The 23,352-nt window shown below is 40.1% G+C and overlaps 1 protein-coding gene across 4 annotated transcripts; it reads left to right on the top strand.

Annotated features, from left to right (window-relative positions):
- The first annotated feature begins 1,720 nt into the window (after positions 1-1,720).
- On the top strand, positions 1,721-19,900 carry LOC308407692 (RNA-binding motif, single-stranded-interacting protein 2-like). Of its 4 annotated transcripts, none has more exons than XM_080899508.1 (14): positions 1,721-1,972; positions 10,146-10,327; positions 13,143-13,201; positions 14,229-14,320; positions 16,853-17,010; positions 17,253-17,332; positions 17,481-17,590; positions 17,699-17,745; positions 17,839-17,932; positions 18,091-18,141; positions 18,224-18,334; positions 18,487-18,567; positions 18,665-18,746; positions 18,827-19,900. In XM_080899508.1, exons 1-13 carry the CDS (start codon positions 1,901-1,903, stop codon positions 18,740-18,742), a joined length of 1,215 nt encoding a protein of 404 aa, XP_080755634.1. In that variant the 5' UTR covers positions 1,721-1,900; the 3' UTR covers positions 18,743-18,746; positions 18,827-19,900. The 4 variants fall into 4 exon arrangements, with proteins under 4 accessions (XP_080755634.1, XP_080755633.1, XP_080755631.1 ...); XM_080899507.1 differs by having other exon boundaries at positions 1,830-1,972; positions 10,143-10,327; XM_080899505.1 differs by having other exon boundaries at positions 1,860-2,017; positions 10,143-10,327.
- Positions 19,901-23,352: the final 3,452 nt, after the last annotated feature.

The following is a 23,352-nucleotide window of genomic DNA, read 5'->3' as shown; positions in this document are numbered from 1 at the left end:
TTCTAATCTCAATAATCAATATTAGCCCTCCTCTCCTCTGTTGAGGGATCCCTCTGTGACTACAGTTGCATATAAATTTTGCAAATAATTTAGACATCATCTTGCCTATTTCACCTATTTTTAATTTTTTTTTAAATAAGATTTGATTTAATGAAAAAATGATTTAAGAATTGTAACCAATTGCAACCAATAGTAACCAGTTTGAACATGGTTAAAAGACTGTAAAAATCTACATATAGACAGAATGATGCAATGATGTGAAAATCATTTAACCACCATATTTAATAATAATTAAAAAAAAAGTATTAAGACAAAATATTACAATACTGCTGATATTTATTATTTCAAGAACAACATCAACACTTTAGATGTCAGCCTCATGTTTAAAAAAAATTAAGATTGGCAACTATTATATGCCAGGATCCTATACTGGCATATAATAGTGAGTATGGATTATAATGTACATAGTATGAGTATCTTACACATCAGTGAAGGTACCATGAATACCAAACATTAAACTGAGGTTTTGGAGCAAGTTGTTTTTCTCAGGGAAAGCCTTGCTTATTTCAGCAAGACAATGCTTAACCGTGCTTCTGTTCCAACAGCATGTCTCCACTGTGCAATAACCTGGTGTTTTATAGTAACCTGCTTACAGTTCAGACCTGTCACCCACTGAAAAGATCTGACATAGTAAGAAGTGACATTTCTGATGGACTCCCCTGAACTGTTTAGCAATTTATTTCAAGCAGAAAAGGAAAACGATTACACAGAAGTAAACATCATCAGCTGTACCATCTTGTTTTTCTACTATTGTCAGTTAAACAAAGTGTGTAAAGGTTTTGCAAATTCCTGCATCCTGTTCGGATTTATATTTTACACAGGATCCCAACTTTCTTGAATATGCAGCAGTGGTTCATAGAGCTGGTAGGTAATAGTTAGCCTTAAAGAGCTGCTGGCTGTTTGTTTACTGCACCTGTACATCTTGGTGTGGTGTTGAAGTTAGGGGGTAAAATTTCAAAAGAAAAACAGAAAAAGGGCCAGATAATAAGGCAAGGATGGGACAAGTGATTGTGTAAGACAACATATTTGATGTGTGGGCTTCATTTTCCTCAGATGACAAGGGTCAACGTCTGTTAGTGAATTTGGCCTGGTGCTCTGAAAGGTTTGGAAATGCACTTGGCAAAAGTATAGAGAAAAGAAGGGATGGCTGAAAACGTTATTAGAGAGTCAATCTAGCTTTAATTATATAATTAAGGAGAATACTAATTAATGCTTCTCTTTCCATCTACATTGGCCTTAGGCAAAAACATTATCTCAACACGTCCCAATTTTTTTCCCTTTTCTTTTTAAATCTCAGTAAGCTGCTGTATTTCAATGTCTACTTCCAACTCAGGAAATAGTAGCAGTGATCTGGTCCTCCTCATTTCATATGCACTAGAGGTACTTGACCCAGGGCTTGTGTATGGCTTGAGCAAAGAAAAAGCCAATAAAAAGTGTCTACTGTTAGGGAGATCACCTTATCTAAATCACCATTCCCATTCTTCAAAGTGCACTTTAAGCGCAGGCAGCTCTGCATTTCTTCTTCCTAATCATACTGGGTTGGAGGGATGACTTAAATGAGCACAACACTGGAAGTTAAAGCAAAAAAAAAAAAAAAAAAGTCTGCTAGGTAGGTTATTTATCTCCCTGCCTAAAAGGTGTTATTATTTGGCGAGAAGGCACAGCTGGAAGATGAAGTCAGTATAAATAAGCAAATAGCCCAGTGCTTTGAGCGGAGTACATGAGAGTGCTGGGAAACGCGGCTCCAATCACTACCGCCGTTCCTGGCTCAATTTCCCTGGCTGACGTCAGCTGACTGCCTTGGCTCTCTCCACTCCTCCGGACACAGCGCCGAGTAAAAATGCTGCTCTCTGTGTCGCCAAGGACAGGAATCAACCCTTACAACAGCTACAACGGCAAAAACACCAAGAAGGTAAATAACGACACCACCGGCCACTTCTATCGCGTCTTTCTCAAAGTAAGTCATTTTCCCCTCTCGATGCGGTGTTGTTCGAGCTCTGGCTCTCCAGTTAAAAGCTGCTCGGCTGTTTAAGCTGCAGTGTCCTTGAAAGTGGATCACAGGCGACGTTTAAACTCGCATACTTGCCATTGCGGTGTTCGTTTCCGGCTTTTTGCTTGTTCTTCTTTAAACTGTTACACATTAAAACGGGGCCCGTTACGTTGTTGTTCGTGAAATAGTAGCAGGCTACAGTTTGCTTTCGTTTGTTCTGATACGGCGTCTGCTCGCTTCCTATACCGAGCCTGCACACAGTACAGCTTATAAATGTGTTGTGGAGGCACGCTAGGCTCAGGATAAGCTAATAAAGACGAAGCATATTTGACTTTAATATGGATTCGCCGGGTTTTAATGTCATATATTCGGCTAAGTTCTCTTCTCATTGAATTAACCACAAGTTAGCAAAGTTTTTTTTTCCCTCTTTCACGCGCACCAGCATGCCCCACCCCTTCTGTCTTACAAATGATTACTGATGGCACTATAAGGAAAGTTACTGAGCCCACGAAAGAAGTCTAGTGTAATCGATTTTTCTCTTTTTTTCCAGTAAAATGACAAATAGTTTTTAAGATAAATGTTGATTATTTTGCATACTGAGATGAGTAATTGATGAGGTGACGTGCAACCACTTTTCTGTGCAGGCTGTATGGATTTTTCTTAATTAAAATTCTGGAACTCGCACATGTGTAAAGATTATATATAACGTTTGCAGTCACGGGGAAATGTTACTTAAGTCAACGATTTGAAGTTTTCGTTGTTTGTTTTTGCTCGTGATAGTGGCAGCATTTTTTAAAAACTAATATTTAACCCCAATTTTTGGATTTATAATGTTGGTATTATAGGTATTTTGCATCACTATATATGTATATTATCTACATGGGCATATATAAAAATATGCCAACACGCTATAAAACGGCATTACGTGTGAAACAGCTGAAACGCTTCCCGTCTTTCCCTTCTTTTTCCTCGTCATTCTCTCTCCTGCCTCAAGAAGACTGGAAAGAATTCAGATTGCTCAGATTAATGATCTGGAATTCCTGGAATCCTGGATTCAGACATTGTGCTCACTTCTAGAGGTGCTTTGCAAACTGAAACCCTTTTTTTGCTGAAAGAAGACATGCACACACAGTTTTTTTTCACCCCTACACACACACCTTCACAAAGAAAGGGACTTGTAAATCCAGTGTCAAGTGGCAGCCCCTGGTCTGTGTCATTTACTACAAGAAACAGGGCGGAGAAAAGAGAGGGATTAAGAGACACCCCACCCACCCCCTCTTCCTCTGCTTTTGATTAACTCACTGATCTTTTTTTTTTTTTTACTTTCTCTCTTTTAGCCTTACAGGCTGTCTAAGTGTTAAGATGAACCCAGGTTTTAGTCAGGAAGAGAAGAGCAAATAGGTCTCACCTTCGAGCCGCAGGACATCAGGGGTTTCCTTATGTGGTTCTTTCCACCTTGCTGTTTTTCTCAGTCTTTTTTTTTTTTTTTCGCTTGAAGCAACAGAAATTTAATATAAAAAGATTGCATCTGTAATACTAAAATCGTTTCCACTGCCCCTAAGGTTTCTTTAACCTAGGAGGTAGGATGGATCTATCTTTCTGTGATACAATATATCATCAATTTATAAAAGATGCTGTTGTTGCGTAGTGCAAACATGATCGACTTTGTGATGCTAGTAGTTTGTGCATAGATCGAAGGCTACTGTATGGTAATAGAAATAAGCAAATATGCATTTAATGTTAAGCAAAATGAATTTTTGCTTGTACAGTTTAATTCATCTGGGATTTTATAGGCTACTGTGTTCTTATCTTGTGATTAATATGAACTTAAATCAAACAAAAGAACTAAATGTGGTGTCTGACCGATGTTGCATTTTGTTTTAACATGCTCTGTATCAACAGATTTAGCATTAAAGCGTCTTACAGTGAGACTCATACAGTTAAAAGCATGCGTTCTGCCTCATTTAGCACTCATTGTTCTTGCTTGGGTGAAAAAGTCCTTGAGTCACCTGCTCTCCCTACAGGAATCACCTGTGCTCCCTCCAACTGTAATCACCTCATCGGTCTTTAGCTGCTCTCTGCAACATGGTGTAGTCCCCCCCCCCCCTTTTTTTTTTTGTAGTTATGCTGCTTGCACAGCTGTGGTGACAACACACAGCGCTGATTTATCTTTCTTAGGCTGTAAAGAGATAATCGTATAGTAACCGGGAAGTGGGGACTGCATAGGGAAGCAACGGAGCATCAGTTGTTCATAGGCAGATAGCATTGATTAGTTAATATATAGTGAAAATAAATAAATAACATCCTCATGCATTTTTCATTCAATGTGCGTGTGTATATATATATATATATATATATATATATATATATATATATATACTTTTCTTCTTCTGTCATTTAATGGTCGGGCATTGTACAGCTACAAGCATTTCACCCCCATGTCATACTGTGTATGGTTGTGTGTGTGTGACAAATAAAATTTGAATTTGAAAAGATATAGATATATATCTATTAGGGGTGCAACGATACACAAAATTCTCGGTTCGGTTCGATACTTTGGTGTCACGGTTCGATATTTTTTCGATACAAAAAAAATGTTCATGCCTTTTTAATTTGTCATTTATTAAAATTATAAATATATATTTTAACTCAAAAGTACAGTTTTTAAATTTAACCCTAACCCTTGTGCGTGTTTTTTATTTTGACAGCGAATGCGCACCTGCGGACCACTTATGTGCAGCCCTGGTTATTTAGCTCGTCATATTGCAGCAACAGAAATTCTTTTGTCCATGAAACCATAAAGCTGCACTTTCTTTTTGCCTTATAGTCTCATTTGTCATAACTTCTCAGTTTTGTGGTAAGCTTTTCTTTGGCTGTCACTTCTTCACCCTGACCTGTCTTATTTGGCTCAGCAGAACTAAAATATATATCCTGCTGCTTTTACACACGGACTCACATAAGCTCAGCGATTCTCTGCGCGATCAGCCTCTCACATGTTTAAGCTGCGGGAGATTTCACTTGTCATGTTTGCATAGTAAGCTAACGATTAATAAGACGATGTCAGAGGAATTGGTGCACAAATTATCATCACTCACAGATCAGTGCTGTCGCTCTCTATACACAGTTCGCGCGATTGCAAAGTGAAAGCAAAAAACAAGCGCAAATTCAAATGCGATTTCAATATGTCACATATTGACAGTGGCTCACCGATGCCAATGACATAATTACCCAGCTACATTTCTGAAAGAATGCAAAAGCATTGACATATATTTTTCCTTCCTACAATAGCCCGACGGGCAGGGAAGAGATAGATTTTGGTAGCCTGACTGAAAAGATCGCTAGCCCCGGGACGTCGGGCTAGCGATTTTGCGAGCCCTGTATCTGATTGAGGAATCACTCATCTTTGGAAAAGAGAGTTTATTACAGAGAAATGTCTCTTTCCAAAATAAAAGCTATACTATCCGCTTCTTCTGGGCTATATTCTCAGCAGCATAAGGAGAATCATGTGCTAACAGCTGTCTAAATGACTCGGCTAAAGTTAGTAGCATGCTTGTTGTTTTTGTCTTTGCACTAGGATGATGTCGGCGTAAATGTGCAGTCATATTCGTTGTGTTCCCACTAGTGCTTTCAGGTTAATCTCGTTGAAATGACCTTAACGCCACAACACGGCAAATCTCCGTTAACGAGCTACCGCCGATCGCTCCGTGCATGGGGCTAGACGGCCAACACGTTAACGAGCTAACTGCGCTAACACACTAGTTCACACCAATGTAATTGAGCATTGCATGGCACATCCAACATACTGTTTTACTTTAGTCCATGACTCACTTACCTTCAGGGTCATACGTCACATGAAAACCAAAATAATTCCAAACGCCAGATCTGAATGAGAGTGGGGGAGGTCCATGTTGCAAGGAGAGCTTAACTTCTGTCTCGCTAGCTTGCCCTGCGCTCTTCCTTCTGACTATGCTGTCTGTGTTGAGCGCTCAGTGGATCTGCGCTCGACAGTGCAGCCTAGGCGGAGTAGTCGAACGCAGATTCACTGAGCGCTCAACACAGACAGCATCGTCAGAAGGAAAGTTGATAAAATAAATTACAAATGTTGTATTGTTCGATACATATGCGTACCGAACCGAAAGCACTGTATCGAACGGTTCAATATCGATATGAATATCGTTGCACCCCTAATATAAATATATATATATATATATATATATATATATATATATATATATATATATATATATATATATATATATATTATATTACCTCATGATCAACATTTCAAGGACGTGAATTGCACCGAACAGTGGCGTCTCTGGGAATGTAGTTCAGTTTAAAGAACTTTAATCTTGAACCCATGGTCCTCGTTACTCCTTGTATTGATGTGCTGCAGAGGAATGTAAAGAATGCTGACACTGTTATGGATATAAGGAGCAGTGTAAACAGATACTGTATGTCAGCGGTTGTGGATTGACAAATAACATGCTTGCAGCTGGGAAATCAGTGGTATGCAAGGAAGTCAGGTTTTGTGCAATGATTAACTGAGAAGAAATGTAGCCTGTAAAATGAGATTTTTAATTCCTAATCATTTAAATTAAAGGTATTTGTCACAGGCTACCCTTTGCATGCATATTTTCATGTGTTTGCACCATTACATTGGAAATTACCTTACATGGGTGGCAAAACACCTGGAGCGGGACTGGGGCAGATGGGGAGTAGGTGTGGAGCTGACTCACTGCCATCCTCTTTTCAGATGGAGCCTAGCAGAGCGCTCTTAATGAGACACTACCTTCTGACTGGAGAGCACATGAGAGGGATTAGCACTTTCCGCTAACAAGCTCAGATCCCAATTAGTAAGGCTTCGCTTGCCAGAATCGGGCCCGGGCTCGGTCTCCCGTCGGATCCTGTCTCCCCAAGCCTTTGCAGGTGCATCCCTCCTGACAGCCTGTGCAGGCCGCTTATCATGAAGGCGAGGGAAAGCACCAGAAAAGACTGTGATTGTGGAAAAACAAACAGTGTACTGATGCTAAAGAAGAGAGGGAGATTAGAGAAGCAGGATAAGATGAATGGGGTCTGTGGTTTTCTCAGCTCGAATAAAAAGATAGCTTTCAAGTTCGGAAGGATGACTCCATATCGGTTTGGAAATCATAAGGCAGCTGAGTAGTGGGGAAGCATAAAAGTTTGCACATAAATCACTATATAAAGCAAGGTTTGTACTAGGAGAAACTCCATGTCCTTTCATTTATTTTATATGCCTGTAGCCTGTTGTTAGCTTGACTAAAGATTTGGTTTTGATATTCATCTAGTTTGTTCAGAGGTTTCTATAAATATAGTTTAAATAAAGGCTCCACGGACAGGAAACATCTTTAAGTCTCTAATGCTGTAAAAATTCAAACTCTATATAATCAAGTTCATGTACAATGCTGTACCATTAGCCACTTACATAATGTGTCTCTGATCCTTAATAGTGTGTCATTACAGTGTAAACAAAACACAACAGAGGCCCTCCAGCCTTTCTTTCACAGCTTGGAAACCCTTTGGTTTGAATTCATGTTACATTAAAAAAATTGCTGAAATACAGAAATGGCACCAAACTAAATTTTGATATCTCCATCTTGCTTCCTGTTCCTTGTTTCCTGCTTTAAACAGCAATATTTCTGTGTTGGCTGGCATGTGACCAGTCCTAAATGTAGTGCACCCCTATTAGTCCTGTCACTGTGGTTTGTTGAAGCAGCCATTGATTGTCTGTTTTTCTGCTCTTCTTGCCCATGTGTGTAAGACTGTTTCAGTATTTCTGGGCTGGTACAGTTTACTCAAAGCTGAATTTTGAACTCCTACAAATGTAGGGATCTAACAGTTATGAAACTGAGATCTGCATACCGCAGTGTTGTCTTCCTGTATGGTAATGTTGAGCGTGGTGGTTAGCTAAGCATGTTTGTCTGGTGAAAGCTGTACGGATTCAAGATCGTTCAGGTAATGGCTAAATTCGAAGTGCATCGGAATGACAGAGTTTATGTTTGTCATCATGGGTGTGCATTAAAAATATTTTTCACTTACATCTTCAATAGATGTGCATTCATTCATTTTTTATTTTTTTTTAAACCACTGTTAAAGGTTTGGAGAGATATTAGTTGGTTGTTGAACGTTACCCTTGGTATTTAAGAAGGAAGGGAAGAAGACATGGGTCATAATTAGGCTGATTCCAGCTGTCTTTCTTCCTTTCTGTTAATAAGCCGATGGCCTGAGGGTGACCTTGTGAGGTCCAACAAGCCATTGGTGCAGGAAGATCAATCCCTTTATTGTAAAGATGCCGCATATAGCTAAAGTCTTACTTTGAGTTGGATACAAGGCCTAATCGATCCAATACATCCATCACATTCCTTCTTATTGCAGGATTGGGATCTCTGCTGCTGTCGGATGACAGAACTTTCTGATTTTTAAACATGCCTGCTGTTAGGCAAGGGTTAATACACATGGCTTGTGTGTTGTTGCTTGGTAATGGATTAAAACTATATTTTGTGACTCACCCACCGCTACAAGCCACCCCATTGTTCTCTGTGGTTTGACCTTCTGACCTCAGTTAATCAAACTGTTCCTCCTCCTCCAGCAGTAAGAGGGGACGCAACACCAAGGCCAAGCGTAGCTGGCGTTTGGATACATTTTACTTCACTTCCCTACTAATTTAATTTGGTTGGCACAAGATGGGATCAGCTGGAGTAGCACTGTATACAGCTGTCATTCTTTGTTTGCTATCTGGCCACCGACAACACTCTGGGCATTCAAAAAAGTCATGTGTCAGTTAAATGAGTCCGCTGTGGTCTTAGAAGTTGCTTGTATAATGTTTGTTTGTTTGAAACCACTTTGCTGCTGATGGGAAGCTTAAGTATGTTTTCAGAAATGTATGCAATCACCCATTTCTGCTTAATAGAAAGCTTTAGTTTTAGCAGGTTTTTGTCAATATCCACCTAAAAGGAATGCTTTATAAAACTTCCTGAAAGAGTCTGTAATAGTATCATTCTGAGTGAACAAAGTTTGCTTCATCAAAACAGCAAAAAAAAAAAAAAAATAGGGTGTCTTTTTAAGCTTTTCAGCTTTGCTTCTGTATATAGTTTCATTTTTAAACCAAGTTCTGTAGTTTTGGAGAGGTCTCTGTAGGTCCTCAAGGATTTTGATGATGGATGTTGTGCATGTAAACTCACTTTTTTAGCTGTCATTGTTCTCCAATGCACCTGTCTAGCAGCAGTCTTCTGCTAAATGAAAGGTGCTTCTGTAAAAAGTACGCAGGAAAGCAATTAAAGAATTAATGTACACAAAGTTAAGCCATTCAGTCTGATTGGCTAACTGTGGACTTTTCCACTGTTCGCTGGAGAAAGTCCTCTTTTCCATCTGTTTTTAGCAATCTTCCCAACACGAGTTGTGTGCCATCTGTGAATCCTGCGCTCTTGCGTTGATGGTTTGTAGAGATGCCTGTAGAGTTGGATCTGCACAAAGACATACTCATGCCAACCTGTCCATTCTGTTGTTCTATGGCAGCCACAGCACAGTGTGCTGAGAGGAGGCACTGGCTAGCTTTTAGAACTCGTGAACTAGCTTTAGATGCTTGTTTTGATGGAGGTTAAAAAGTCAGTTCACCAAAACGTACATGAAAATATGCAATGTACAAATAAAAACAGGCATTTTAAGATGTCTCCATATTAATTTTGCATATCCTAGTAAATGTGGCTGATTGACTGAATCTTTGTATATGAATGCAATCTGACTTTTATTATTTAGTATTTCTGTTTTTTGCAAATACTACAATGGTACATACTATTTCTTCTCATATTTTGCTTCATATAAATAGTATAAATTGTGTAATCGTAATACTTGTTATATCTTATATTTCTGTTTTTCCCTCACAGTGACCTGTTATAATATTTATCTGACTGGCCTGACCTGTCCAGCCAGATTAAGCATTAAATTGATGCTGATATCTTGTCTGTGTCTCTCTAGCCTCAACTGGTTGGTTTTTTTATTTCCAGTTAATGACTGCATCCATGCGTACATCCAATTTCATGTACCTAAAAAGAGCCCTCTGTTTCCTCCACAGCAGACATATGTGTCCCCGTCCAATCATCAGATGGCTCCCCCAAGCCCCAACAGCAACACCACCACAATTAGCAATGGCAGCAGTAACAGCAGCAGCGGGGGAGAGCAGCTGAGCAAAACCAACCTTTATATCCGTGGCCTCCACCCAGGAACCACAGACCAGGATCTGGTCAAACTCTGTCAGCCGTAAGTCACCTAAAACACATTTACTTCAGCGTGCACTTACACCCAATAAATTTCTCTGGCTGTCTGAGGAAGCATGAACCCGGCTAGAGCAGACTAGATTATAATGGGTGATGGCTGGTCGGCTGCAAGGATGAAAGGCTTGCATCTCTACTTTTGGCAAATAAAGAAGATGTATAGTTTCTATACAACTTAAGTGCACAGGAACACTAAACCATACCATATTTGGTATTTATGTAATGTACAAGAGGGCCACATTTATCCATGCATTTTTTTTTTTAACACATCATGTAGTGGCTTTTTGGAAAAACTAACAATCACTGGGGCTGCAAACTAAGACCTTTCAGCCTGACATAGCTGAGCACAGACTTTCCAACAACTAGGTACAGAATGTTTAGTCTCACTCTCTCATGCTAATTCATTCTGTCTCTTCGTGCTCATTCATACACTTTTAATCTATGATTATTTTTTCTTATGTTTTAGTCATGATACAGTATGACAGTGAGCCCTGTCATCCAGATACAGCGTCACTTCTGCACTATAAATATCATGCCATGTTGCTCATCAGTGTGGCTGTGAGTCTTCGAGAACTTTGTTGTGGACAGCATGTAGTCAGACATCAAACAGCAGCAGCATCCAATCCATCTGATATGTTTGTTAGGCCTTCAGTGGAAGACATCAAAACATGCAGGGCTGAGATGAATGATCTGCTCTTAGTTAATTGAATTATGGAGCCTGGTGATGAGAACCAGAAGAGCAGAGGAGAGTAGTGGGAGAAAAGGAGGGAAAAGAGGGCTAGAGAGATTGAACGAGGGAGGGTGAGGCCTGCTATTTTACAGCTGTCTGGAAGCTATGGCTCACATGAGGCAGCCCAACCCTACAGGAAACGGCAAGCCCAGGGGAAAGGGAAAGACAAACAAGGGCAATGGTAGTGGGGGGGTCAGAGGGGGAGGAGTGAGTGGAGTTCAGGGTTTGTGTGTCAGGTGGTGTTCTGTGGGGGTAGTTCTCATATTTCTGCTTTTACGGAGCAGATAAAAATCACTGCATGAAATGTGCCTTTTAGCAGAGCACATTAAGGCTGATGTAATTTTCAGTTAAACTAGAATGAAAGAGGATATTGTGTCCAATAATAGTTAAAGGGGTAACGGCTTGTAGATGAGGATGTAAAGCAGCAGGAAGACTACTCATGTAGGGACTCTGACTTACTTTGCTCTAGTTGGAACCGTAAATCTGCGTATACTTTGAGGACGCAGCACTTCCAGAGCTCCCCTCCCCCACACTGAGAGTTGTTGCATGCAAGCTCTGTGATGTACTGTGTACCAAGTGAGGGATGAGAGACGGGGATGGGATTGGGGGTTGGCTCTCCATTGGCCACCGAGCCCAGCATTTGTGTCTCCGGGTGCCTTGCTGCCGCTCTGGTTATGCAGCAAGTGTGCAGCATGAAGAGCTCATAACTTAAATGCTAGTTGTTGTGAGAATAAGCAGGCTGATGGCACTGCCATAGTGTATATGCAAATGTAGGAACACAATGCTCGCATATCCATCCAGTCAAGTGAGTGGCATTTTGTCACTTGGAGTCAGAAATGCATTGTGAAATTGCGGTTTTGCATATGAGGGCAAATGGCCCTCCAGCTTATACACACTGGATGGGATTGCAGAAAATAGACCAAATGAATGACTGTAACATGAAATATCTCTGTTATAGTAGATAAAATATCAAAAATGTGTGATTGTCAACACAGCCCAACATGCTCTCGTGCATGTTATAAGGACAAGGAAAACCCAAAGAACAAGCCCACATCAGCATTCAGGTTGGGATTTGCTTGCAAGGTAGAAAAGTGTTTGGGTTTTTTCCCCCTTACAGTCCTCAGAGTTTGGCACAATCAAACAGAATAATCAGATGAAGTTCTGTAATGTGAATTTATATGACTGTTTGATCTTCTTGTCCTACATCCTACACAGATGACCTTAAGCCATTTAAAAAAAGTGGGGGAAATGCTTCCAGGCTTGTGTTTTTATTTTTATTTTTTTGTTTGTTTTAAATGTGTTTTATAAAAAAAAAGAATATGTTAGACTGTCACATTACAGCTAACAGGTCATCAGCTAATCCTTACTTACAAAAGTCAAATTATTTATGAAATTGATTTCTCAGAGTGAGGCAGTGGTGCTGTGCCACTAGATGCAAGTTGAATTATATTTCAGGGGGCACTAAGACCCAGTGGAGGGTTAAAGGCTGTCTAGAGAGAAGCTGGTTAGTAGAATGAGAGTGTGGCTGGGAGCCAGTATTGGACAGGACAGCCAAGGAGAGGCATATCAGATTACACTGCATGCACATGCCTGGAGAGATGGGGATTGATAGACCCTGCTGCACAGAACCATTCGCCCAAGTCGAACACTATCCTATGTATTTGCAGTGTCTACGGCTAGGTGGGGCGTGGGGTGTGGGTAGTTAATGTAGAATTTTCATATTTACGGTGAATTATGATGCAATCTCTGAAAAAATTGATGGGGGGATTCATATCTACCAGTTTGCCACTGCATGTTGGATTTCCCTGGAGATATGATCCCTATTGACATTTGTGTGTGAGCTAGAATGAATAAGATATGGTAAATCTATAGTCCTCCTAGAATGCAGAAGCCCACGGGACAGTATCATTTTTTTCTAACTGAATTTGCCCTGCCTTGGATTTGTTATCAGATGAGGTGATTGTGTAACTTTATTGAAATCTTTAGATGATTTACAATTTAGTCATCAAGAGTATTACATCTATACACAGTGGAAGGACTACCTCTGAGTGCAAACCTCACTGTTTTTCAGGTATGGGAAAATTGTGTCCACGAAGGCCATCTTGGACAAGACTACCAACAAATGCAAAGGTGAGGGTTTGTTGTTGTTGTTGTTGTTTTAATTAAATGAAAAAACACAGCTGTTCCATGCTCATCCATAATATTTGTTGAAATGTGGCCTTTTAGTTCACTAACGCCTCTTCTAGTCAGCTGATCATTGTGTAGCATATCAAGTGGTAAAATTACACCACAAATATGAAACTAGTTTCTCATCATGGTTTTTGCTGAAATGTGTGGGAGGAGAAATACCTCATTTTATTTAGGTGGGATACTTTCTTGATAGAATGTGGGGGAGGCAGCACAACTGGTCCCTATTTGGTCTCCATAGGTTCACTGTCAGATCTGACTGTATCACACATTTGCATCCTGCCTTGCGTCACAGTTTTGCTTCTGTTGTTTTTTTTAAAACATGGTCCAGGCTTGCTTGCATGTGTGAAAATGCTCATAGTTACACATCGCTGCACAGAAAATGAATAAAAAACATAACCAATACGAACATGTTAGAGGGAATGGAGTTTCTGTAAAAATCCAGCAGAGAAGGAGAGGACTACTCTGAGCCCACAGCACCGTCAACCTTGGACTGGGCGAATGGGCTTGCGTGTAAATAAGAGACCGTGATCAGATGATCCGAGATGCCAAAGTTCAGAAATCTATAAAAGAGCAAGATCATGTGGGGTCTGGTGTCTGATAGTTTATAGAAATCACTCCTTTACTTCATGGGAAGCCAAAAAAAAAAAATGTTGGTGCGATGTGAAATCTATGGCTGGTATCGGTAATGTGCAAGGTTACAGCATACTGCTGATAAAGTCAATAAAGCTGTTTGACAAGTGCATGAAGCCGTCAGCTTCACACTGTACCTACTGAGTAGGTGTGTGTTTATTTTTTTTTTTAATATGGGCAGCGTCCTCCATCTGTCCCCCAGAGGGACGCACATTCCAGTCCTAGCCAGCTGTCTCTTCAGATTCATACACTGTTACCACGAGTACCTCATGAGTTCAAACTGTGCACCTCTCCTGCAGTATGCACATCTCACTGTCATATATTTTGTTCCCTGCAGGCTATGGCTTTGTCGACTTTGATAGCCCAGCCTCTGCTCAGAAGGCAGTGACGGCACTGAAGGCTGGCGGAGTGCAGGCTCAGATGGCCAAGGTGAGAACTCAGCTTGAGGTATCAAAATTCGGTGGGTTAATTTATAACTGCTTGGTGTAAGTTTAATTTAGCCTGAAAGAGCACTTTATCAGTGTCTCAGCAAAAATGTTGAATAATGATTTGATTCATTAATTTCACATTAAATGTTGACTCATTAATCATAGAGGGAAAAGGTTGCTCCTTGGATTTTTCTACCTCTTAAGAAATAACAGATCTCTCTTGCTGTTTCTAGCGCCCCATTCTTTAAAAAAATAAATAAATAAAATCAAAAATCTATCACGAGATATTCCTTTATGCTTAAATCCGCTTTTTTCATACATAAAATCGCTGGCTTCATCAGTCTGCATTATGTTGTTCAGAAACGGTCATTCTTATGTTAATTTTCCCTGCAGCTTCATCCAGACGGGGCCTCTGGTAATGCTGGAGCATATGTCATGTGCTTGACATTTGACTGTATATCAAGTGACTTAGTTAGTGTCAGATTTTTGTTACTAGTTTATGTAACAGAGAGAATGAAAGGGTTGCAGGGATTTTTAAACCAGAGAATCATCCAAACACCAATTACTAAACGGGGAGAGAGAAAAAATCATCTGCCCTGTTTTGGTGAGGATGTTCTTACCTCAGGCTTTTTGAGTTCAGCATGTTGCACAGCTTCAATGCAACATTGCTCATATGATTAAAAGGCGGCATTTGGAAACTTAAACATAAATCACCTACATGTTTAAATAACATCAGCAATGTTACAACTTCTGCAGAAAAGTAACCAGGGTGCTGTTCAGAGGTGAAGCCAGCACCCTGCAGCGCTGTCACAATAATAGTGCACTATAAGACTATTTCTGTGCACAAAGAGTCCACGGATGCTTACATGTATGTATGTGTTTATAGTGGTGATGGTGTTTGGAGAGCACGTCCCAGACCCTGCTCTTTGAGCTCCCTGCACAAAGGACCTGTCTGTTCTCCCTAGTGGCATCTGACTCAGTGTCTGAGCAGTTCCCCAGTCAGCAGGGCACAGTGCCCAGCCACCCGCCCTGTCACACGCACGCCCACAGACACACAGAGCCCACTTGACAATCGCACACGCACTTCAGCAGCCTTGCCTCAACCGGATTATGACACGCTCTCACGGACTCGCACACCACCGGCGCCCTGGGAAAGCTGATCTCTCGTTAAGCTGGATCACTGACATTCATACGGCTTCTTGCTCGCAAAATAACTTGATTTCAGTCACCCTTTCAGCCCGGCTTTACAACAAGACTTGTGTGTTTGCGTCAGAATTCTCTCTGACTCACTGTGACTCATTCACAGATGAAATCCACAACTGGGGCTTCTCTGCTGCTCGCTCTCATGGGTTCAAGCCTCATTGCTAGTGTACACTGCGGGGAGGGAGGAAGGTGAAGGAGAAATCACCTTCATCGCAGGTCGCAGCGATTACACATGCATTATTCATGGAATGGAAATTAACTCGCGCTGCATTTACAGGTTTTTAATCACATCTGCACTCTGAGATAATGAATATGCATAATGGTTAGAGGGCGATACAGATACCGTCGGTCACATTAAATTTGTTTTAAGCAGGGCACAAAGGAAATTGGAAGGGGAGGAGCCTACAAAACAGTTCAAGTTGCTTAGAGTGAAACTTTCTTTCAGCATGTTTTCTAATCATTTTAAATTCAGATTTGGAAGCGCTGCATATTTTCTCTGGTTTATAAAAGCCGACAGAGCCAGCATCTGTGCCTGCATTCAAGGTCAGGATTACCACATGAATATAGCTGCCTGAATGCAAGCAGTGCATTAGTAACATGATCGAGGAAACGGAACGACCACGTTTTTGGTAGCACAATGCGTGAGATGTTCTCCAGATTGTTCCCGAAGGTCTTTGTCCAAAATGTCACTGCTCTCTCTCTCTCCACCAAGCGAGAGAAAGGGAGAGCACGTAATCGCTTTAGATCATCCAGGGATGGCAAGCCATATGAAATGTAATTATGCTTTGATATCGCAGTGGCTGAATCGCCTGCTTTCATCCTCTTAAGGTCCTGGCTCTGAACAATGACCCCCTTTTTTTAACCCTTTGGAAATAAAATATAAGTGACGGAAAATAAGAGAAGAGTGTAATGAAGATCTGTGCAGATTACATTTGTAATAGTGAGCTATAGAAATAGAACTGAAAATTTCACTTGACTTAAAATGAGTTGAGCTGAAATCCAGCCAGAACTTTGTTCACCGTCTCTTTTCTCTCCAGACCTCACGGTCCACGTCTCACGGGTCCAAAATGAAATCTGACTTCAGCTTCAGACCTTCTACCTTTTCTTGCTGCTTCTTTTTTTTTTTTTTTTTCATGTCCTCTGCCTTACATCCTCCAAATATCAGTCATCTCACACACTTCCTGTTCAAAGGTTATGTAAATTTCCCAAATGTTTGCTGGCGGCTGTATTTTCTTGGAACGCTTCTATGGTCATGCCTCAGCTGTTGTTCTGTCACAAGGAAACCAAGAGCCCCAAATCATTCACCTCCCTCTGGCCTCTCTGTGGTTAGCAACAGGAACAAGACCCCACCAACCTGTACATCTCTAACTTGCCGCCGTCAATGGACGAGCAGGAGCTGGAGAACATGCTGAAGCCCTTCAGTCAGGCCATTTCCACACGCATCCTCCGTGACGCCAATGGAACCAGTCGAGGAGTGGGCTTTGCCAGGTACACGCTGTTGTAGGACAGCTGGCTGAAGTTGACTAGTTGTGCTGTAACCTTGTGTGTATTTAAGAAAATCTCAAGTCCAATGGGAGTACTAAAGTTCAAAGCAACTTTTTTAGTATAATGTTGGGTGAGTGGGCCCTCTGGTGGTCATTGTAGGTAGAAACCTTTCAAGCAGAAACTGTCATTCAAAGAAGTGATGGATTGGCTCTCTAGTTTTATTAAGCACAAAATATGTCCCTTAGGATGGAGTCGACAGAAAAATGTGAGGCCATCATCCAGCATTTCAATGGGAAATATATCAAGACTCCACCTGGAGTTCAAGGTGAGTTTTCTGGAGGTTTTTTTTGTTTTGTTTTTAAATTTGAGGCTGAGTAGACTGTCTTTATTTATTCAGCATCAAGACAACAGTCTTATTAAAACGGTTTTAGAAAACTGAGTGTTATCTCCTGTTTGGAAAACCTCTGGTTCAGCACCGTCAGAACCCTTGCTGTGTAAATTTGCTGATGGAGGCCAGAAGAAGCGCCAGAGCCAGGGGAAATATCTGCAGAACGGTCGGCCCTGGACAAGAGATGGAGAGACTGTGAGCTTTGTTTTTTTTAGTTTATTTTTTTATGCCTGTAAGGGGGGGATCCAAACACCTCATGTTTCTCCCTCATAATGACATTGCTCTTTTGTTTTCTTCCTCCAGGGAGGAATGACCCTCACCTATGACCCAACCACAGCCTTACAGAATGGGTCAGTATGCTGGCTCATGCTAATCTCTTGTATAGCCCCAAGGAGTGGTGGTCTAAGCTGTGGTCACTAAGAAATCTGTGCCTCTTTCTGCAGGTTTTACTCCTCTCCCTATAGCATTACCCCCAATCGGATGATTGGACCAACCTCCCTTTCCCCATATATGCATCCACCTGTGTCCACCTATCAGGTACTGGGGTTGTTGTGTTTTCAATTTTATAGCTTTTTGGTTTGAAATTTTTTTTAAATATTTCAGCCATATTTTCTTCTTTATTTTCTGCAACTATTTTGTAATGTTTCTGCACGTGTGTTTTTATATTAACTGACACGTCTTCGATTTTCTTGCAGGTACACAACCCGTCCTGGCTACATCACCAGTCATACATAATGCCACCCACAGTGAGTATCCGGCAGTTTATTTGTTTTTATTTCTCTCAAGACCCTTTTAATTTAGCTTTGATTCTTGATGTTCCCCCCATAGGGAGCTGTCCTGACACCTGGGATGGACCACACCATGTCCATCCAGCCAGCATCAATGATGGGGCCTCTAACACAGCAGCTCAGTCACCTCTCTATGGGCAGCAGTGGTACAGTAAGTACAGTGCACAGTATCTGGCTATGAGAAAGGCCAGGGTAAGAATTGTGTGGTTTGTGCCTTTTGAGTTTCAGCTTCTTTTTTGTATTTGAATTCTTCTCCGGGTGCAGATTCACACAGCTAATGAACTTATTTCCGTTCTCTTCCAGTATATGCCTGCAAACACATCTATGCAGGGGACCTACATACCCCAGTACACCCAAGTGCCTGCCACCAACATCTCAGTTGAGGTACTGCCCTCCACCTCTCGCCTCCCTTTGGAAACATTTACCCCTCAAACTTTTACATAACTGCAGATTAATTAAATATTTGGTGCTTCTTTCTCAGGAAAGTGCCGTCCAACAACCTGTTGCCATAGAGACACCAACAGAGCATGCAACCTACTCTTACCAGCATAACAAGTAAAGAGGTGGGTTTTGACTGATTCCCCCAAGTGACTGTGTGTGCGTGCGTGCGTTCTAATTGGCTGATCTTGTCACCCTGCGTTAGATCTTCATCTGGGGCCCGACTGACTCTTGAGGGGTCCCAAGAGCTGAGATTCCCTGTGTGAAGAACTAGACACTCCAGGAACACAAACTGTTCCACACAAAGGACAAAAACAAAGATATTTTCTATGAACTCAGATTTTAAAACAAACTCTTTTACTTCAGACAAGCAAAGCTGGAGGACAGCAGACGGTGGGGAAATGGAAGAATGGAACAATGAGCATCTATTTTGATAACGGTCAAGAAAAGTTCAAAAAGCTGTTAAATGTGTCGTGTATGACCATTGATCATATTCTTTTTTTCTCTCTTCAAAACACTACTCCGGGGAGCAAGGATGAAACCAGGAAAAGAACATTTCAACACCATGTTTTAGGTCATGTTCTGCTTTTGTAAGATATGCAGTTTTTGTTTTTTTACATTTTTCTCCTTTTTGACTGATGCTTTCAGACTTGAACCTGCCTTTTTGTAAATAGTTCTTTGGTTATTTTTTTGTGTGTTTCTAGCCTCGTCCAATTGATTGATTGGTGCAAATATTCGGAAGCAGAAAAACTGAAGTCCTTTTTAGAAAAAGCTGATGTTGTAAGACTGATATGGTGCTGACATCGATTAGCTTCTTTCTCTCACAAAGGCAGCAAGTTTGTCAGGTATGAAACCTTACCTGAAGCAGTCTCACTTAAGTTTTTTGGCACTTAAATTTATTTAAAAGAAAAAAAAAGTTTAGTTCCAACAATCTCAACAAAGCTGCAGACAATCAGAAGATTACACAGAAGAGAACATTTTAAGCTGATGTTCGTTGCCGAAATATTTCAGAGCGGACTACTTTAAAAGAGATGAATAGATTTAAAGCATTCCAGTTGTTGTTGTTACCCGAGAGTTTTAAATATTGATTCACTTTGAGCTGCTTCACGTGATGAAATCCAAAGTTGTTTAACAGGGATCACATCTCACTCAGAGCTGCCTGTAAATAGATTGAAATGTATTCACACTTTCGCTCGACTTCCTTGATACATGTGATGTAATGTGTCAGTGCCCCTCCCTTTTTTTTTTTTTTTTTTTTTTTTTTTTTTTAAGTAAACAAGGATGCAGATTCTTCCCTGAATCCCCCAAAAAATCAGATTTTCTGAAGCGGGAATGAAATGTTGTTATTAAAGTATAAAGATGTAATTACACAGACATGGAGATTAACTGGTGACGCATGAATCTGTCCTGTTATATCTGCAGAAAACACTACTTAGGTGATTCATAACGGCCAGGCTATGGCTTTGAAACTGGCCATTGCTGTGTGTTTGCAATCTTCTTCTGCATTTCTGGTTTTTACCGTCATGTTTTTTGTTCTTAAACATTATTTAAAGGTTTCATTTTTTTTAATTCAGTTTCAAAACTTTTAAGATTGATCTTATTTTTCAAAGAAGCTTTGATTTTTATTTTTGATAGTGTGTTGTGTGCTTCATAGTGAGAAATAGAGGTTTTCACTTTTTTCTTTGTGTTTTGCGTACTTGCTTTGTTGTGGTTTCAGTGTTGATGTCAAAGAGGCTTTAATATTTCAGTTCTGTCAGTGTCACCAGTGTTGGCACTTTTAGACATAACTTCTCATGATGGATGAAGCATGTATGCTAGGTTCAGATGCATTGTTACAGAGTTGCACCGCATGCAGTCGGTGTAAGAGCAATTTATGTTGAAAACCTTGACTTACCTCATCCTGCCAGAGCAATGTAGATTCAGTTTGTGTTCAATGTTCACAGGCAATAGCCAACTACAGTAGGTCTCATGGCTGATCACAGCTGGTACTGTGTCCACATCCTTTAACTCTTCCGTCCAATGTTTGGAAAACATGCCCCAAGGTCTGTTGATCTATGCAATTAATTTATTGTCCTTATAAATGCAATACTACGAATATCCAAGAGACACCTCGTGTTGCGACAGTGGATCACCTCACAGTGACTTTATATTCTGGCTGACGTGGCTTTTCTCTTTTCATTTTAAATAATTTGTTTTGGTTTTTGTGACACATTTGTCTATGGTTCATTAATTGTAAGCAGAATTGCAACATCAAAAGGGAACTTTTTCATACCAAAACGCGGTTGTTTTAATATGACTGTAGGAAAAGTAAGAACTCCTAAAATAAATAAATATGGCAGATTTTTTTTTTCTCTCTCCATATGTTTTGAAGGCACATTGCCACTTTTTGTTTAGTTTAGTTTAAACACAGGCACCATAGCATTGTTTTCATCATTCCGCTCATTTTCCACTTTTACGGTTTGGATAAATATCGTCCCATCTCGTTCTTTCTTAGCTGTTACTTGTTTTCCTCTTTAACTACAAAACCTTTTATTTCCAGGTGACAAATAAACCTCACAGAAATGCCTTAGATTTCACTGGAAGGGAGTGTGAAGTGCTACTCAGCTGTGTTGGGCTTTATCTCTGACTGGAATTGTTTTCATGCACTGCAAACTGTTGAAGTTTTTCTTTTTTTTAAACTCCTTGAGATACTAGATCTATGAAGCAAAGAAATGTTTAAATGCTGATTCACTGTTGTGTGTTTACCATTCCACGATTTTAATCCAAATATATTGAAGACAAAGAAATGAATTGTGGCTTATTGCTGCTAATTTTTAAATTATTTCATCTGAAGGTCATTTAATATATCAAGTCAAAAATGGGGTCAGTTTTGTAACCATGTCCATGAATTTGTCTGTTTATTGTGCGCATCAACCTCTCCGTAAGTGTTTGTGCCATGATGCAGGGCTTTTTGTTTTTTTCCTTCATAGAGAAGAAGTCCCTTCAGTTTTTAAACTTTCATCCTGGTTTGATTTTTGAACTTGCCATTATTTTTTTTTTTTTTTTTAAATAAAAAAATTTTTTTTCACTGTGACAGTGCTTTTGTTTGTTTGTTTGTTTGTTACCTAAAGTCCCTTTAGCAGGTTGAAGACAACATGGGATGTGCTGACCATGACAAAACTTTACGGCATGCTGAGGAAAAACCTACACATAATCCAGGCATCTTAAATGCCATGTGGCTGAAACCCAACCAACAACCACTGATCTTCGATCAGTTGTCAATGGCCTGTTATTAGCGTTTGTTGATCAGTGGTCATGGAAATTTGCATATTAATGATCAAGGAACTGACCTCACAGCCCATTGTTCATTCAGTAGGCTAGTTTGTCATTGTGCAAATGTACTGTTTATGGCTGGGGAAGCCTGCAGTCAGCTTAGACTGAAGAAGTCACCTGGATGAGTGATGAAATGTTTCTCCCACTGAAAATGCTACATCCAGAAACGATGCTTTGGGATTTACTTACCTGGACGACTGAGCGTGCATCAAGACGACATTATGAGATATGCCATGTTTTCATCTAATCGCACTTTGGCAGGTATAAATAACTTTGCTTTTTTTTTTTTTTAACTTATGTTTAAGTTTTCAAGATTCAGCTAAAGAAATGTGAACAAATGATGTATTTTAGCAACAGGCTGCTGGTAGCAGTTTAAAATGGGTTCTTTGATGTTACATGCAGACATGCCAATGGGTCATACTTTGGGCTGAGAGGCTTTTTTATGCTTGAATTATTCAGTCAATGTAAGTGGCTTAAACAAACATTCCTTTGAAATGGTCAGAGGAGCCAATGCCCCCCAAAAAAAAACTTTGAAAGACCTTCAGAATGATAGAACTACTGCTCAAGAGCACTTTGAAAACATCCCTCTCCTTAGAAGTAAAATATAAAGAAATCTGTGGCGGCTCAACACCAAAGACAAGTTCATGCTTTACCTCGTGTCTTTGAAACCACAAATTAGTTTGAGTTTATGTGAAAGTATTTGGAGAAAAAAGCCACAATACATGAGAATTTATTTCTAAAACAGACTCGAGTCTAGATAAAATAGATAGGAAATACATTCTTAAAAAAAGTATTTTACATTGTTTGCTGTATATGTTTTAAGTATATACAAAGTTCAAAATATACTGAATATACCAAAAGGTTGTTGAACAAAAGAACACCGAAATACATAAAATAGACTTTTAACCTTATTTTACACCATCAAGAAAACTGGATAAACAAATGACAGAACTTTTACCGTACTCTTACGGTGTAATTGTTTGGTTATACCTGCAAACCAGCATCAAGGAGAAACAATGTTTTTTTTCACTCTAAATCATACTCTGAGGTTATGTCACATTAATTTCTCAGCTTTACTGAAGTGTCATAAAGAACTGAGTGGCATTGTATCAATTTACCTGCAACAATGAGGTAATTACCTATTTTAATATTAACTTCACCTTATAACATCAAAATTCTCGTCCAAACACAGACTAAAGTAAAATCCACACATAAGCTGCAACTCTGAACTTTGTAGACATTACAGCAAAGCTGTATGCAGTAACACAAAAGTCCAAGTCAGACCTCCAAATGTCTTTAAGCTCCAGATCCCTGACAGAAAACCAGTGTAAGCAGGTAACTGGAGAATGTGTAGCAAACCAATAGGTGTCAAATATCCTACATGCTTTACCCAGGCAGGCCTGCCTGAAACAAACTAAG

The sequence above is a fragment of the Rhamphochromis sp. 'chilingali' genome, assembly GCF_963969265.1.
Source record: "Rhamphochromis sp. 'chilingali' genome assembly, chromosome: 12".
Taxonomy (NCBI): Eukaryota; Metazoa; Chordata; class Actinopteri; order Cichliformes; family Cichlidae; genus Rhamphochromis; species Rhamphochromis sp. 'chilingali'.
This window is presented reverse-complemented; position numbering and strand designations above follow the sequence as displayed.

Bases quoted from the DNA above. Each gene is read 5' to 3' on its own strand.
- LOC308407692 (XM_080899505.1), top strand. From the start codon at position 1,901: ATGCTGCTCTCTGTGTCGCCAAGGACAGGAATCAACCCTTACAACAGC. The intron at 17,011-17,252 runs GTACACGCTGTT...TATGTCCCTTAG, and splicing joins CGAGGAGTGGGCTTTGCCAG to GATGGAGTCGACAGAAAAAT. The intron at 17,933-18,090 runs GTACTGGGGTTG...ATTTTCTTGCAG, and splicing joins CACCTGTGTCCACCTATCAG to GTACACAACCCGTCCTGGCT.